The sequence below is a fragment of the Artemia franciscana genome, chromosome 14 (assembly GCF_032884065.1).
Source record: "Artemia franciscana chromosome 14, ASM3288406v1, whole genome shotgun sequence".
In the NCBI taxonomy this organism is placed as follows: domain Eukaryota; kingdom Metazoa; phylum Arthropoda; class Branchiopoda; order Anostraca; family Artemiidae; genus Artemia; species Artemia franciscana.
Window position 1 is genome coordinate 22944537 of NC_088876.1, and position 17126 is coordinate 22961662.

At 34.1% G+C, this 17126-nt stretch overlaps 1 protein-coding gene across 1 annotated transcript in view; it reads left to right on the forward strand.

The window, feature by feature from the left end:
* The first annotated feature begins 5740 nt into the window (after positions 1 to 5740).
* LOC136035466 (homeobox protein Hox-A4-like) overlaps positions 5741 to 17126 on the forward strand; it is a 46680-nt gene continuing 35294 nt past the window's right edge. The window contains exon 1 of the mRNA XM_065717281.1: positions 5741 to 6342. Coding sequence (XP_065573353.1) covers positions 5745 to 6342 — 598 coding nt within the window. The 5' untranslated portion in view covers positions 5741 to 5744. The remainder of the gene's footprint in view (positions 6343 to 17126) is intronic.

The window sequence follows — 17126 nt, forward strand, 5'->3', positions numbered from 1 at the left end:
TGTCCTTAAACATGTACTTTTTTTGTAATTGAACTTTCTGTTATGAAATCTGATGTGAGAGAAGCTATTTATTGGTTATGTCCTATATTATTGTCAAAAACACTGTTGTTATTAAAAAAGAAACCTTGAAAAAAAATCAATTTTTTTTGTTACTTTCATAGGCCTAATGTCTAAAAATTTCATTGGCCTAAACTGCAAACGCACAAATTACTCATTTAACATATTTCAATGCGGAAGGTAAAAAGTCTTCAAATTACCCAAGCTTGAAAGTAAATGCCTTCATGCAATTAAATAAAAAAAACAAGTTTTTTTCAACTGAAAGTAAGGAGCGACATTAAAACATAAAACGAACAGAAATTACTTCGTATATGAAAGGGGCTGCTTCCTCATCAACGCCCCGCTCTTTACGCAAAAGTTTGACTCTTTCTCTCAACTCTTCTTTTTAAAACAGTAAAAAACTTTTTAAAAAGAATTAAAATGCGATTCTTTTGTTGTAGCTATTGGTATCAAAATTCCATTTTTAGAGTTTTGGTTACTATTGAGCCGGGTCGCTCCGGGTCGAACTGTTTGATCCAACCAAAGTCCAATGTTTAACGCCTATCCACACATATTTTTAGCGATTTGGTAGCTCGTTTTTGATTTTTGTTTCTTTCTGGGAGGGGGGGGGATTATTTGAACACTTGTCCAAACTTTAAATAAATCAAAAGTTTGTGTATAATAAATTATAATGTTAAATAATTCACTTATCCACTTAGCTATCCATTAAAAAGTAAAGTATGTTAGACATGTTCACATTTCTTTATAGGACTTTTGCCTTTGCGACAAGGACTTGGTACAGGCCTGGTAGTTACCCTGAGAAAATTCTAATTTCCAGCTGAAGGTGCCAATAAAAAGAGGAGAGGAAAAAACATACCAGAAGATAACAAAAGACTGAGAGTACATCCATTAATGTGCTCATTTAAAATTCCCTTATATTTGTCTTATTATTCCGTATTATTCCACTGCCTTCTTAATTATTAGTTTCCATTTTAACATATAATTGTTAGTTTAATTGTCGTTCCAACAACTCCCATTTTGTAAATATTGTTTATGATGTTTGGTAGTACATTTAGTTTTATTTATATTATTATTATTATTATATTTGCCATGAAAATAGTTCAGTATGTCCTGATTCCAGTATTTCATAAATAAAAACTTCTACTGAACTGATAGTTTTTTCAACTGAAAGTAAGAAGGACCAATAACACCTAGTACGACTTGCCCGCTCCTCAGCACCTTGTTTTTTACGCTATTGTTTGAATTTTGTCTTGATTCCTTAAGAACAACTCCTGAAACACAAGGCTCGTTTAATTAGAACAATAAGGAGCTGTTTTAAAAGTAGCCTACTAAAAACCTTAGCGTAAAGAGCGAGATGATGAAGAGGGGTCAACTCCTTTTATATACGTAATGATTTCTGTTCGTTTTAAGTTTAAATATTGCTCCTTACTTTCAGTTGAAAAAAAAACAGTCCTTTATTTAAATACATATATAGATACCGCATTAATTTCACCGGGTCCATATTAAGCGATATATCTAGTAAAAGCGGACAAAATCAACCAAGATCATTTTTGATTTATAATGCCAAATTTCTTATTGTCAATAGTGATTTATTTGTTAACTCTGTTAACTTTTTCTTTTAACTTTACTTTTGTTAACTTTTCTTGTTTATCATTATATATTATCAATATCGCGCAAGTCATATCTTATAGATAATTGCCATCTGAATAATTAGCTTCACCATGAGTCGAACGAAAGTTATCTGGAGGCAACTTTGCCTCGAAAAATGGGGGGCTGCCACTTAACTTTGCCTCTGAAATACGATAGTATAACTCTTACAATGATCGGATCCCTGGCTCTACGTTCCCAGGGCTCAAGCCTAGGCGTCCCTTTCTCCTGTAGCCTCAAACAAGTAATGGCAATATTGGTTATTTCTAAACAAAAACGTACCATTCAACAGATCTGAAGATGGCATTAATGTTAGGGTCCCAATTAACACTTATGCTTTGACCACATTTTATTGTAGCGGCAAGTAAGAGAGACACGTGCTGGGGTCGGTCTTGAATTTTATTGCTTTTTCGGTATCATCCATGGATGTTGTAAAGTCCATGTGTTTGACTTCGGGTGTGTTGTAAATCTGGTTCAAAGTCGCCTTTCCAGTTCAACCCTTTCCGAAAAGGTGGGGTCTATTTTTCAACTCGTTTGACAGATTTAATTCCTCGGACAAAGGATCCGGGGAAGATGCGTCAAATGAAGAAATGTCTGCTGAACGTAAAATGGTGAAAATGCCGCCAGATTATAGTTATAAAAAAAAATACATTTCAAATAGTTGCATAAAAGGCATCCAAACTTAAAGTTGAAGAAAACAGTAGTTAAAAGTATCTGGCCACAGGGAGGTATCCAGGATTTTTTTGGGGTGGGTGGGTGGTGAATCTTTCTGGGAGAGGGTTTTACAAAAAAAAACTTAAGAAGACGCATCAAAAATTGATTTTTATGTATTTTTATTGCGTCTTTACGAGCAGGACAAACATTTGGAGGGGGGTTCAATCCCCTCCTCTGGATACGGCCTTGTCTGGCTAACCGAAAGGGTTTCAGTTATACTAGAAAACCCTAGGGAATTGAAGTAAATTTTCGGGGGGAGGGTTCAGAAATTTTAAGAAATAAATTTTATGAGGAAAGATTTATTTCTGATAAAATATTTCTCCGAAAATTTTAGCACTTCGCCTTTTTATAATGTTATAGGTCTTCAAGAAGGGACCCAAGTCTCCTTTCTCTTCCCTTTGGATACTCTTATAGACGTTATAAAGCCAAAGAATTTAAGTAAATGATGCTAGCGTTCAGCATTAATCAATATGCTAATCAAATAGACAATTGCTGGAATTGTTTAGGGTTGAAGCACCAAATTTTGGTTTCTAAGTAGGCTACATTATGAAATTAAAGCAATTCAGCTGGCGTTCAAGTTCTGCATTTGCGTTTCGTACTCCAATGTTTGGAAATACTCGAAGAAATTCATCGATCTATTTAAATACTTACTACTGTATTTAGTACTGGACGATCGTTTATAATTGTCTTACAGTAAATAAACTATTTTTTAAAAACAATACCACTAATCAAAGCGCAAACAGTTTATCAAGTAACCAGTTTAACCTTTGAACGAACAGAAACTACAGCAAATAGGTACAGGGCTAACGTCCCCTGGGCCTCGTAAAGACCTGAGCATCATTTGCGCTTTACTGAAAACAAAATATATTTTGGTACTTATTGATTATCCCGACCCCACTCAAGAATTTTGATCTGCATGACTAGAGAAAAACCGGCTTTTCTGTCTTTAGTAGGTTATAAAAATCAATATCTGGAGATAATTAGGATAGGTTAGGTATTTAACATAACTCGTTTTGGGCGGCCTGCTCCCATAATTTTCTGTTGTAGTTTCCATAATTTAATTTCTAAAATATTGTATTTGCATCGTATTTTGGTATATTTCATTATGATTAGCCTAACTTCGCGTCTTGGGTGGGGTCGGGGTAATACACTAGCACCTATATTTAAAGCGCTTTGTCTTTATAACGTTAACAAGCACAAAATTGCTCAGAGTTTTGGTAATGAATATCAGTATATTAAAATGTCAATCCTCTTCGGCCTTTTCAGCAATTATGGTTAGGGGTGCAGCTCCAGCATTTTCATTATGGGGAGGGGGCAAGAGGAGTCTACATCCGAAGAGTCGAAGAGCTTGGTTCTATAATAATTTTTCTCTTCAAATTATTGGGGGCAGGGTAATTACAACCAACTCCCTGCCGCCCCCCCCCCCAAACGTTACCACTGATAATGGTCAAGATAATGATTTTTTTTATTTGATGAAAAATAAAATCAAAGCTCGAAATAAGAATTGTTTCTAATAAAGTGCAAGTGACGAGGTCGTTACAAGGGTTAGGGGGCGTTAGCCCTACTCTTGCGGGTTGTAGTTTCTGTTCCTTCTAAGTTAAATTTGATTATCCATTGTAATGTTTGCTCTCTTGGGGTCTCACTTATTTATTGATTGTAATTTAAATTTGTTTTATAATTGAATTACTATTTGAGTTGATATTCATTCGTCTTATGTTTAATGCAACTCTCTTTTTTCTTTGAAAAACTTCTTTTATGCAAATATTATTTTAAATTAATCTATAAAGAAAAACTGCTATTAACTATATACACCAAACCTCCATTCTTGCTATTTAAAAAATTGCCACCACTCTTTTTAACAGTAAGAAACTCAAAATACGGAAAATATACTGTGTGTAAACAGTATTCAAGGGTTTACCATTATGCTTAAGCTTAATCGGGCAAAATATAGTAAGGTTTGTAATAAGGAAGAGAAGTTAAGACTGGTAAAGCTATAAGATTCCAGATCCAGAATAAGTTTGACCATTTTCTACAGTGCTTTCTAAGTTTTTTGTTGTTGTTGTTAGGTTACATGAGCCCATAGAGCTAAATCTATTTAGACTGCTAAGGAAAGCGACACTGAATTTCTGGTACCTCTTTTTACTATACAAGGATGTTGTAGCTAATTTTCTAGGAGAGCAAGTCTCCATAAAAATGTTTTTAACGGAAGGGAGGGGGGTCCTAAAAATACTTTAGACAGAAAATAAATTTTTCTAGTATATTAAAATATTGTGATCTCGTGCTTTTTATTTTTCCTGATAGGAAGAAGTTGCCCTTCGATCTTCATTAGGGGAAAAAAATCAGCGGAATATGAAAGTAAGGGTATAAATACTAATCAATCTATCAAAACTTGTCAAAAATACAACACTGCTCAAGATGACACGGTATTAGTGATGACAGCAGATAATGGTGATGTCAAGTTTTCAAAAGCTGTAATTAATCCGCACTGAGATAAAAAAAAAATGTATCGTTTTAAAAATACAACCCACATCGTTAAACAATGAAGTCCTGTTATAATTCCAAAGAAGAAATTTCAACTCCCTGTAACGGAGTGAATATTTGTTTTTCAATTGCAAAGCATCTCTACTATATTTCAGTTCTTCCCAAGAACTGAAACACTAAAGCTTCGTAAGTTAACAAATGTTTTTTTTCTACATTATTGAAAAATTCCACGGCCAATATGGCTGGTTTTGAGTAAGTTTTCCTTTTTTATTGGTAATGTCAAAATAAATGTCAAAATTAAAGTTATTTTGGCATTGTACAAAACGATGAGTAATTAAGTTCGGCGATGACAGATATACATCAATAAAAAAAAAGACATTTGCATGTCCATAATCTTTGCCTGTCTATTACAACTACAAAACAAGCGATTAACATTGTAAACAAAGCAAGCACTTTTTTGTTGCTTGTATTTGCATAAAAAAATATTATTCTCCAATTATGATAAACAAAGCAACCGACAATTGCATAAAAGATTGATTGTGTATTTTTTTGGCAACCGTTGTTTGAATCCTATATATGCCTTTTTGTTCTTTTCATCGAGAAATCAGAGCCCGGAACGACATATATATTATGTTGCATGTAACAGCAAATGGGACGCTTGGCGCCGTGATCAGATGTATAAAACCATCAATCTTGATGACGTTCTGATATCAGACGCTGGAATAAATCGGATTGGCTGACAGAAAGAGCATGACGTAGATATCCAGAGAGATGGGTGGAGCTTAATCTAGCTACTGAGACATTTCTGTAAGAAAAATTATTAGTGTTCAATTCTTTGAAAATTAATGGACATGAGTTCTTTCCTTATGAACGGTGTCGGTGGTAGTAGTATTTATGCTGATCCAAAGTTCCCACCTAGTGAAGAATACAACCAAAATAGTTATATTCCCACACAAAGTGTTAGTGATTACTATGTAAATCCTCAACATTACGGATATCCACAAGTTCCTTATGGTCCCTATAGCCACCAAATGGGGGGTTATTATTCCCCCCAACAATCTTGCACAATGGGCCCACAATTGGGACATGTTGTTAGCATACCCCACCAAGTATCAAGCCCGGGAGTACCGAGATCCAATGTTGGCTCTCCTTCTCCTCTTTCCTGCACGGGAGCAATCCCGCCAGGCTTACATCAGCAGCACATGATGTGTCAAAGTCAGCTGCAATCTCAAGCAGAACAATTACAGGGACATATTGCCCTTCAACAGGATATCCAAAATAGGCACCAACAACAACAGCAATTGACAGAACAGGGTTTAATGTCACATCATTCTGGTCGCTCAAGTTCACCTTCATCCGAATGCTCAGATGACGGAAACCTTTCAGAAGGAGCTAACCCTGTTATATATCCCTGGATGAAAAAAATACATGTGGCGGGTGCAGGTTAGAATGTTTTGTTTTTTTCACATTTCTATTGAAACACCTGCATTTAAAACCAAACTTATATTTTCGATTTTTAATATAATCTTTCGACAGTAATGGTAAAAACAGCTAACTAGAAATTGATTTCTAGTGATCAAGGACAAAATGGGTGTCAACAGAGGGGATTTTTGTCATTCGATAGGCTTTGGCGCTTTCAAGTGACACTAGAACTAACAATTTGGGTGTGAATAAGCGCTTTTTTCAACTTTTTACACCTATCTGCTCTGTATGATTGCCTTTGTTTGGCCCAGTGACCACACTGGGATCAACAATCAATACAATAATAGGTTCAACGGTAGTTGTATGCTAGTAAAGAGCAAAATCTGGCCCGTAGTAACAATGAAGTTAGAATAAGTATCTTTTCAGAAGAATTACTAGGGTATAGAAATTGTCAATTGGCATGTTTTGAAAATGTTTTCAGTTATTTAGATTCATCTTAATAGTAATTTGTCGTTACACACAAATAATTTTGAGGATATTGGAAAAAAGCCTTAAACCCGTTCAATATTAGACAATGGCCAGATCATAAGAGCACCATTGTAATTGCTAATGCTGGAAACCAGAATCAATGTCTACTAAACCATATTTGAAAACTTAAAAAAAAAATACTCTTTAACATTGGAGGCAGTAATGTGGAGGTAGTTGAGTTTTAAATAAGGGCTCATTTACTCTTATTATTGCTCTTATAAACAATTAAAAAAAAACTGATATACTTGATTTTAAATAAAGCTTTTGACAAAATTTGAATATTCGGTCAGAACCTTCGACTAGCCTTAAATTGTACATTTGTGCAATTAAGGCTATTTATTTCTGATAAGGCTGTTCATGATAGCGTTTATGCTATAATATTTTAGGTAGATGGAGATAAGTATTCATATTCAAACGGGCTGAAATTACACGTTGTTTTCGGTCTTCTGTAGGGCTTAAGCAATCCTATAGACTCTTAAATATGCTGCTGTCTTAATTTACCATCTTATTAAAAGAATCTTCATTTTCCATTTGTTACAACTATTTGTTTGTTTGAATAAGTGAAAGTCAAGAGAAGATGTTCTGTTTGTTTTTTGTCTTAATATGAAAAGGGGGTCGCAAATCAAAGAAACCTGATTTGTTTCCTTAATTATTTCCCTTGTTAATTCCTTAATTTTTTTCCCTTGGCCCTGTCAACTTACCCTGATAGTTTTAAGTACATTAACGAAAAAAAATCGAATCTTTGCTCTAAGAATCAATTAAACCTACTTGTTCTTTCAAAACTTTTTGTCCTCATTAAGAACCCCTTGTTAAATCCTACTTACCTGAAAGTTTCGGGCGGCTCGGGGAGAAAGATATTGGCCCATTTTGATGTGTCAAGAATCGATACAATCCATTTTAAAAACAGTTTTGTCTCTTTGCTGTCGTTTTGCCTAGTATGTATTCCCATGGGTGGAAACATAGTTAATATTCGGGGACTAACAATATTAGGCTCACATATCGAAAATTAATGTCCCTCCACCTCTGTAACTAATGCAAATTTTGATGTTTTTAGGGGGGCAAGAGCCCCAAAAACAACCCCCTGTATCCGCCACTCTGTTTGCCGAGTAATTTGTAAGACAATCGGAGACAAAATGAATATGCACCTATTTTGGAGTTATGAATCAAAACAAAACATTGTTTTAAAGGGATTGGTTCTATTGTAGGTCCACTTGTCTTCTACATACCCCTTAAGTTCAATCCAAGCTTAGAGAACAAATTTTGTTGGCCCAGTTTCAGGTCACATGACGACACAGCCAAAATTCAGGGATCTAGGGCTGTAAGTTTCAATCTCATCAAGGATAAACAATTCCGGCTTAATTTTTGGCCGTCTAGAGCCCTCCCCTGATTAACAAAATTGCCTAATAGCAATCCTTAAAATTGATCGTTTAAAGTCGATCGCTTAAAGTCGATCGTTTAGTTGTTTTTTTTGCCGCTGTTTCAGGGGGGATACTGCCCCCATATTAAGATCTAACTTGTACATTTGGGTCAATTGTCCTACCCAAATTACAGTTTTAAATTTTAGTCTGTTCAGAAAAAAAGTGTTTGGTGGCCATTTCTTTAACTCGATTCTCAGGGGAATCAATTTTCTAATCTTTTTAGTGTACTTGGGTCCCCTTGACCCATGGATTTTCAGAAATTTCCGAAATAAGCTTCAAAACGAAAAAAGTTGGCCCGTGGTCCCAATCTAGTTTTTTTCGCTCTATTTTTTTCTTTTTTTTCTACTTCGTCAAGAAACTTGCGAGTATATGTTTCAAGCCACTGAATTAAAAAACTTGTTGGCCCTTTTCTAGGGATTGAATATTTTTTTTTTAACTGAAAGTAAGAAGCAAAATTAAAACTTAAAACGAACAAAAATTATAATGTGCATGAGGGGAGGGGTCGCCCATCGTGAATGCCTCCTTCTTTAGCCTAAAGCTCAAATTTTGTCCAAATTCTGTAAGAATGACTCCTGAATCACAAAGACCATTTAATTATAATAAATACCTCTTTAAAAAAAATGTTTTTTTTTTAAACTGAAGTAACTGAATTATATATAATCAAACAGTTCGTGGTAAGGGCAACCCGGCTCAATAGTAAACGAAACTCTAAAAAACGGAATTTTGATGCTAAAAGATACATCAAAAGAATCGAATTTTCACGCTGATTCTAAATATATAAGTTCCAATTAATTTAGTCCTTGTCATCAAAAGTTACGAGCCTGAGAAAATTTGCCTTATTTTGGAAAATAGGGGGAAACATCCCCTGAAAGTCATAAAATCGAAAATGACACCATCGCATTCGGCGTATCAGAGAACCCTATAGCAAAAATTTCAAGCTCCTATCTAAAAAAATGTGGAATTTCGTATTTTTTGCCAGAAGACAAATCACGGGTGCGTGTTTATTTGTTTGTTTGTTGTTTTTTTTTTCTTTTCTTTTCCCCAGGGGTCATCGTATCGACCAAGTGGTCCTAGAGTGTCGCAAGAGGGCTCATTCTTACGGAAATAAAAATTTCTAGTGCCCTTTTTAAGTGATCAAAAAAATTGGAGGGCACTTAGGCCCCCTCCCAATCTCATTTTTTCCAAAAGTAAACGGATTAAAATTTTGAGATAGCCATTTTGTTTCGCATAGTCGAAAACCATAATAACTATGTCTTTGGGAATGACTTACTCGCCCACAATCCCTGGGGGAGGGGCTGCAAGCTACAAACTTTGACCAGTGTTTACATATAGTAATGGTTATTGGGAAATGTACAGACGTTTTCAGGGGGATTTTTTTGGTTTGTGGGGTGGGGTTGATGGGAGGGGGCTATGTGGGAGGATCTTTCCTTGGAGGAATATGTCATGGGGGAAGAAAATTCAATGAAAAGGGCGCAGGATTTTCTAGCATTACTATAAGAAAACAATGAAAAAACAAACATGAAAACGTTTTTTCAATTGAAAGTAAGGAATAGCATTGAAATTTAAAACGAACAGAGATTATTACGCATATGAGGGGTTCTAAAAATACTTTAGCATAAAGAGCGAGGTATTTAGGAGTAGATAAATACCTTGCTCTTTATGCTAAAGTATTTTTAGTAATTTCAACTATTTATTCTACTGCCTTTTTGATTCAGGGGTCATTCTTAAAGAATTGGAATAAAACTTACGATTTAGTGTAAAGAGCGAGGTATTAACGAGGGTACAAACCCCCTCGTACAAATAATAAAAATATAATAATATAAAAGTTTGTTACGTAAGTTAATTCTTAAGTTACGCATATTTTTTACTAATAAAAACTTTCGCTAAAAATTAAAAGTTCTAGTAGCCTTTTTAAGTAACCGAAAAATTGGAGGGCAGCTAGGCCTCCTTCCCCACCCATTATTTCTCAAAATCGTCTGATCAAAACTAAGAGAAAACCATTTAGCCAAAAAAAAAATTAGTATACAAATTTCATTTCAATAATTTATGTGCGGAGAGCCAAAATCAAACATGCATTAATTCAAAAACGTTCAGAAAATTAAATAGAAAAAACTAGTTTTTTTAACTGAAAGTAAGGAGCGACATTAAAACTTAAAACGAACAGAAATTACTCCGTGGGCCTATATGAAATGGGTTGTCCCCTCCGCAATCCCTCGCTCTTTACGCTAAAGTTTGACTCTTTGCCACAATTCTACTTTTTAAAACAATTAAAAGCTTTAGCGTAAAGAGCGAGGCGTTGAGGAGGGGACAAACCATTTCCTATACGGAGTAATTTCAGTTCGTTTTAAGTTTTAATGTCGCTCCTTGCTTTCAGTTAAAAAAATTTTTTTTTTTATTTAATTTAGTAAAGAATCAGCGAATCAACTCAGTTATACGAAGCTTAAAAATAATTATCTTTGTTAATAGCTAGCTTATTTTTAATGGCCAGCGTGTATCTTTAGTAACAAAAGCGTTACCATGCAGCAGTAAGATCTCTAAAACTTAGAAGCTGAATAGATAATTTATGATAGTTCTAGATCAAATAGCTATCTCAGAATTTTCTCAAAACGTTTTGTTTTGCGCCTCAAAGTGCAAGAGTATGCTACTTTACTGTTATTAAATAAAAAAAACTATTTTTTTCCACTGAAAGTAAGGAGTAACAATAAAACTTAAAACAAACAGAAATTATTATGTATATGAGGGGGTTACTCCTCCAAAAAACCTCGCTCTTTACGCTACCAAAGTGTCGGCTACTTTTGAGCTGGGTCGTTCCTTATTTACAGTTCGTTACCACGAACTGTTTGATACGATCTCTATTCTTGATTAAAAAGATTGGCGTCAATGACAATTCAGAATTTTTTGGATTTTGTGCAAATCGAGAATATTTGCAAATGACTCACTTTATGGTTGCTGGGTATTTGGTTTTAATTATTATAATTTTTTGCTTTTAATGAATTTTTTAGTTTTTCGTCACTGGTTTTGTTGACTCCAAGTTTTTTTTTTCTTCGGTATTTTCCTTGATTATACTATGTTGCTCGCGCTGAAGAAGAGAGGCAATTGTTCTTTCAAAATATTCGCTTTGTGTGTTTCTTCAGTGTTTCCGTTTGGCTTTCAAAACCCCATTTTGGTCGTTTTTTTTTCTTTATGAAAAAATCCCTAGAATTTTAATCGCCATCTGAGCGGCCCCTCCTCCAGTATTCCATGACTATTGGTTAAACAGGAGCACCCTTGAGAAAAAAGCAGCAAAAAAAACAAACAATTAAACGAGCATTTCTAATCATCCTTCTCAAAGAAAAAATTGCAATTTTTGTGGAAAGAGGTTTGAAGCCCCTTTGCTACGGCTCTCTGATATGCTGATTTTGTTGACCTAATTTCAATCAAAATTACTTCCCTTTCTGTGGTGCTATTTTTTTCTAAAACAAAGCGAAATTCTTCAGGGTTTTAACTTTTAATCGGTAATTTTAGATGTCACAAATTTTGCTTTGCTAAAATGACGAAATAATCGCTCTAAAAGGCGGATTAAATCAACTCTTATAGAATTCTTGATAGGGGGAGGGGGTATTGGAGCGAAGTTTCACCAAGAGATGTTAATGCGTTTTCCTGTTTTTCCTGATTAAATTCGTACACGTATCTTCAAGCAGTAGCGACACCCCCTCTAATACCTTAAATTTTAATTCTGTTCTTGCCATTTTGTGTTTCAGTTTGAACTGCTGCTCCATGAAACATAGGGCTAATTGACTAATTTTTACACAATCATATGGCTCACATGGCTTCTAAGTAGCCCGAAGCGTCATGTAATTATTGAGTTTTAGTTCTGAGTTATCCTTGTAGCAACCATTTTTAATTACAGAAAAGATAGTTAGAATCCTTTTAGTTTACCTAATATACAATAAACTCAAGTAAACCGATTTCTCAGCTTCTTAAACTAAAAAGATGAAGTCAACGAATTCTTACCTATCCTCAAAACTCGGTGCTAGGCGTATTCCCTTTGGAAACTCTTCCCCTAAAAAAAACTTTCCTCGGAAAAGCCTCCCCTCACCCTCACCCTATACACAAAATTGAGTAAAATGTATGACAAATAAAAATAACAAATAAACAATTAATGTTTTGGAATATTCGACTTATACTCCAAAACAAAGGCAGAATATGTGGTCTAGAATATATGGTATATCCTAAAGTATTTGCTTTTACCTTTTTAGTTTTTGATTCTTTATTTTTGCTTTTTTGGGTGTTTGAGTTATCATAACAGGGTGAGATAAATTTTAAACAAAATACCTTGAAAATATGAAATCATTGGCAACTGTAGTGTTGCTCTATGACGGAATGAGTAAAGTAAAAAGCTAGGACTATGAAGTACGGGTAATTGCTACTCGTAGGCTTGATCTGGTGTCACTTTTTTAGGTGGGGAGCAATGGATATTACCTATTGGCTAGTCATTTTTACCGAATGATTTGGGTGATACTGTAATCAAATTATTTCATTTTTTCGACTGAGACTATCTCCTTCCATTGATATTACGTCATATGCTTCCATCAGCCCATTTAATAAGAAAATTTGAATCAGTAAAATAGAGGTGCTTCGCAACCCTATTTCACTGACTCAAATTTTTGTTCCGACTGGAAAAAAACATTAAAGAGGAATGCGTCCCCATCCACTAATACAGAAGATTTTCCCGTCTGAAGTACCTTTAAGGATAATTTTTCCTTTTTTTTCTTTTTTTTATTGCTTAGAAAACACAGTGTCAAATGAAAAAGTCAGAACCAAATAAATTTGAAATCAACAGGAATAAGGTTTAAAGTATTATTTAGGGGCAATTATTATTTTTTTCATTTCCTGTGATCTAGGTCTTTGCCGACAGCTATAGTTCACGATACCAGGTCCCCCTTTGCGATCAAGACACATTTTCTAGGTATTTACCATTAAGGTTTTCTGTCTGAAGTGCATTCAGGGGGCAATCGAAATCAAACGAACTTAAATAATAATACATCCCTAAATAGAGACTTGGGTGAATACACACTCAACCCTATGTACACAAAACTAATTATAGAAAATAATCTTATTCAAATTAAAACAAAAATAGGAACGAATAGAAACAAGCCCAATCCCAAAAGAGCTACTAGATTAGCTGCAGAGAAGGCAAATATCGCAATAAGAAATTATTCAAATTTTTAATAAATACAGTTAGTGAAATGAATGAACCTTTTTAGCTTGTAAAATGTTAGCTTTTATCACTCAGTCTTGGCTGAACTTTTCGCTAAGAAGTAATGATGCCAAGGCTATTTTAAAAAAAATGGATTTTTAACCGAGAACTTTTATTGTAAGTGTATTATTGTTTATTATTTTCTTTGCTGAAGACGGCCCTTAGATATAGGGCCGAAATATTCAAATTGGTTTTATTTGTTCACTGTCTTGGGAAAAAAAAACCCTCATTATACTCTCTTCTGTAGTTGTATTATGGAAAGGCAGTGTGGTTTTCGTCATTAATTTTACCCCTTGCGACTGAGAACGCGTCCACTAGGTGTATATCTGGAGGGTTTCCTGTACGAAGCACCTTTACGGGGCTTTTTTAAAATTAAATTTAGACGAAATGGAGTCAAACTCTACGTCAGAACCAAGAAAATTTAAAATGATCAGGACTCCTTATTCCAAACAAATAACCAATAGTTTAAGCAAAAAAAGTTTTCAAAAAGTAATCAAAACCTGTTAACTACACCAAAAGGTTTTTGTGTCTGAAGTACCTTCGAGGACGTTTTTTTTTCAATTTTAATTTCAATAACATGCAATCATATTCTAAGTCAGAAACACGAACATTTAGAATGAACAGAACTCCTTGTTTCAAATAAGAAGCAAACTAATTTATTTAACCTTTATCTAACCCTGCTAGGATAGCTCAACCCCAACCACCAAAAAACACAAAAAAAGAAAAATAAATAAATAAATCCCATTGGGCCAATTGAAAAAACTAAGTTTCTCAACTGAAGTTGATTCGATTTATTTGTAGTGAAGTTAGGCTACGTTTGGTTATCCGTAATTGTGTATCAACTATAATGAAGGGAGGTGAGTCATTGTTTAGGTGGAGGAGGGTAGATTCCTATAAAAGTACATTTCAATGGATAAACTACTTACTCTTCTTGAGGCTTCAGATAAATGTTGAAATAGGTAGAGGGAGTAGGAATTATTTATTACTTAAAATGTTTCTCTATACAGCTAAAATGTTACATTCCCATATCTAAAAGAACGTAGGTGGAAAAGGCAAAACGGGTCACCATCAACCCCACCAAGGAAATTATTTTTCTATTTATATGAAGTACTTCAATGCATTTAAACAAATATATGTAATGTATTTATCGAGAATAAAATCCTATTGTAGAGGTTGTGATGGCTTGAGCTATGTAGAAGATAATAAGTCTCACAGAATTTCCATCCATACAAATAATAGTACTCATTTCATCCAACTGAAACTCAGTAGTAGTAATATTAACAAGGACTTTTACCGAAATTACTATTCACCGCCAATTCTTTAAGTATATTCAAATTTTATCCAAATTGAAATTGCAAATTTAAACATAGACGGTACAAACGAACGTTCAATTGTTGATTTACACATTTTAAAATCAATTAACCAAGGATTTAAGAGACCGGTACCTCAAATTATATTTTGGTTAGGCCTGGGTATAATTTAGAAAACAATCAGAAATCAAATAAAAAAAAAGAGCCTTTCAACTGAAAGCAAGAACAGATTTGGAACCTATTTGAACAGAATATTCTTTATTTGAAGGGGGCTGCCTGCTCCTTAGGTCCCTACTCTTTACTGTGAAGTTCGGCTTTTTAAGATTTTTCAATGCACGAAAAAACTTTTGTCTAATGAACAGAGTGTTGAGAAGAGTGCAATTCCGGCTTATATACAGAGTAATTTATATTTTGTTTCAGGTTTTGAACTTGCTCGCCACTTTAGCTGAAAAGCCTTTTCTGTTTTTTAATCCAATTTCATGAAACTGAAAAATTTTATGAGTACAATACTTTTGGTAGCACATAAAAAACTATTATTATTTTAATGATCTCTATTAGGATATTTGATGGATATTTAAACAGTTCGTGGTAATGAACTGTAAGTAGGGAGTGACCCGGCTCAATAGTAACCGAAACTCTAAAAAACGGAATTTCGATAACCAATAGATATATCAAAAGAATTGGCTTGTTATGTTGATTCAAAATATATAAGTTTCTTTAAATTTAGTCTTAAACATCAAAGGCTACGAGCCTGAGAAAAATTGTCTTATTTTCAAAAAAAGGGGAAAATACCCCTAGAAGTCATAGAATTATAATGAAAAACACATCATCAGATTCAGTGTATAAAAGAAACCAACTGTATAGGTTTCATGTCTTCAAAAATGTGGAATTTTGTCATTTTGGTCAGAAGAAAGATCAAGGATGCGTGGTTATTTATTTTTTTCTCCAGCGATGATCATATCGACTCAGTGGGTCTAGAGCGTTGGGAGATGGTTTATTCTAGTTCTTGTACCATTTTTAAGTGACCAAAAAATTGGAGGGCAACTAGGCCCCCTCCCACGCCACTTTTTTCCCAGAATCGTCCGATCAAAATTTTGAGATAGCTTTTTTTCATCAGAGTTGAAAGGCCGAATAACTATGTCTTTGGAGAAAGTTTTTTAAGTTATAAAATTTGCCCATTGTTTTATTTTTTTATCGAGAATTATGCATATATTTTTCGGGTGGGAGAGGAGGACAAATTTTCTTCTGAGGGAATTTTCCATGGAGAGGGAAGTTTCCACGGAGTAAAATTTTCAGGCGGTAATTCTGGGTGAATTTGCCAGAATTCCTATACGATATTTCTTTAGAGGTCTTGCTTTCTCTTTACAGATTCAGTTTTACACTTGGAGATGTTAAGGGTAATTGCCCAGGTTAAATTATCGCCAGAATTAAATTGACCAGAGAAGATTTTTTCGTGGAGGTGGAGCCAGGTATCTTGGCGTTATTGAAAAAACGATCAGAAATTAAACAAAGAAAAAGAGTTTTTTTCAACAGAAAGTAAGGAGCAACATTAAAACTTAAAACAAACAGAAATTATTTATGAGGGGGATTGCCCCCTCCTGAACACCTTACTCTTTACGCTAAAGTTTAAACTTTTTCCAAATTCTAAAATAACGAATCCTGATATAGGAACTGACGTTCAATTAGAACAATAAGTAAACTTTTCTTAAAGTGCCGAAAAACTGCTGCGTGATGAGCGAAGTGTTGAGGAAGGAGTAAGACCCCTCATATACGTAATAATTTCTGTTCGCTTCAAGTTTTAATGCAGCTCCTTATTTTCAGTTGAAAAAACTTTTTTTTCTTTGTCTCATGAAGATTAGAGACTAACATTTTCTAAAGGCAATGGAAGAAGTTTGTCAGTTAAAGTAAAAGTATATAAAAAGGAAAAAGTAAGTAATTACAAAAAATACGCAAAACGATAGCCTACTTACAAAAACTAAGATACAAACTCCCAGAATTCAGCTATGTTTTGAGCAATGCCAGAGCGTTTGACGGATATTTTTTAACACATCGACAGTTTAGAACTTGGTTATCAAACACCAAAATATTTTAATGCCATTAGACTTAATGTTTGTAAAGAGTAACGCATTATTTGTTTGTTCAAAGTAACGCAAAGTTGTCTTTTCAAAGTAAAACATTAAAACTAAGATTAAGAAAATCAGATAATAATTTTTATGTCAATATTTATAATTTAATTTTGAATACCAAAAACCAATATATTTGACACCTTTATACTTCATAACTGTAAAAAATTAAATCTTTCACAAAGTG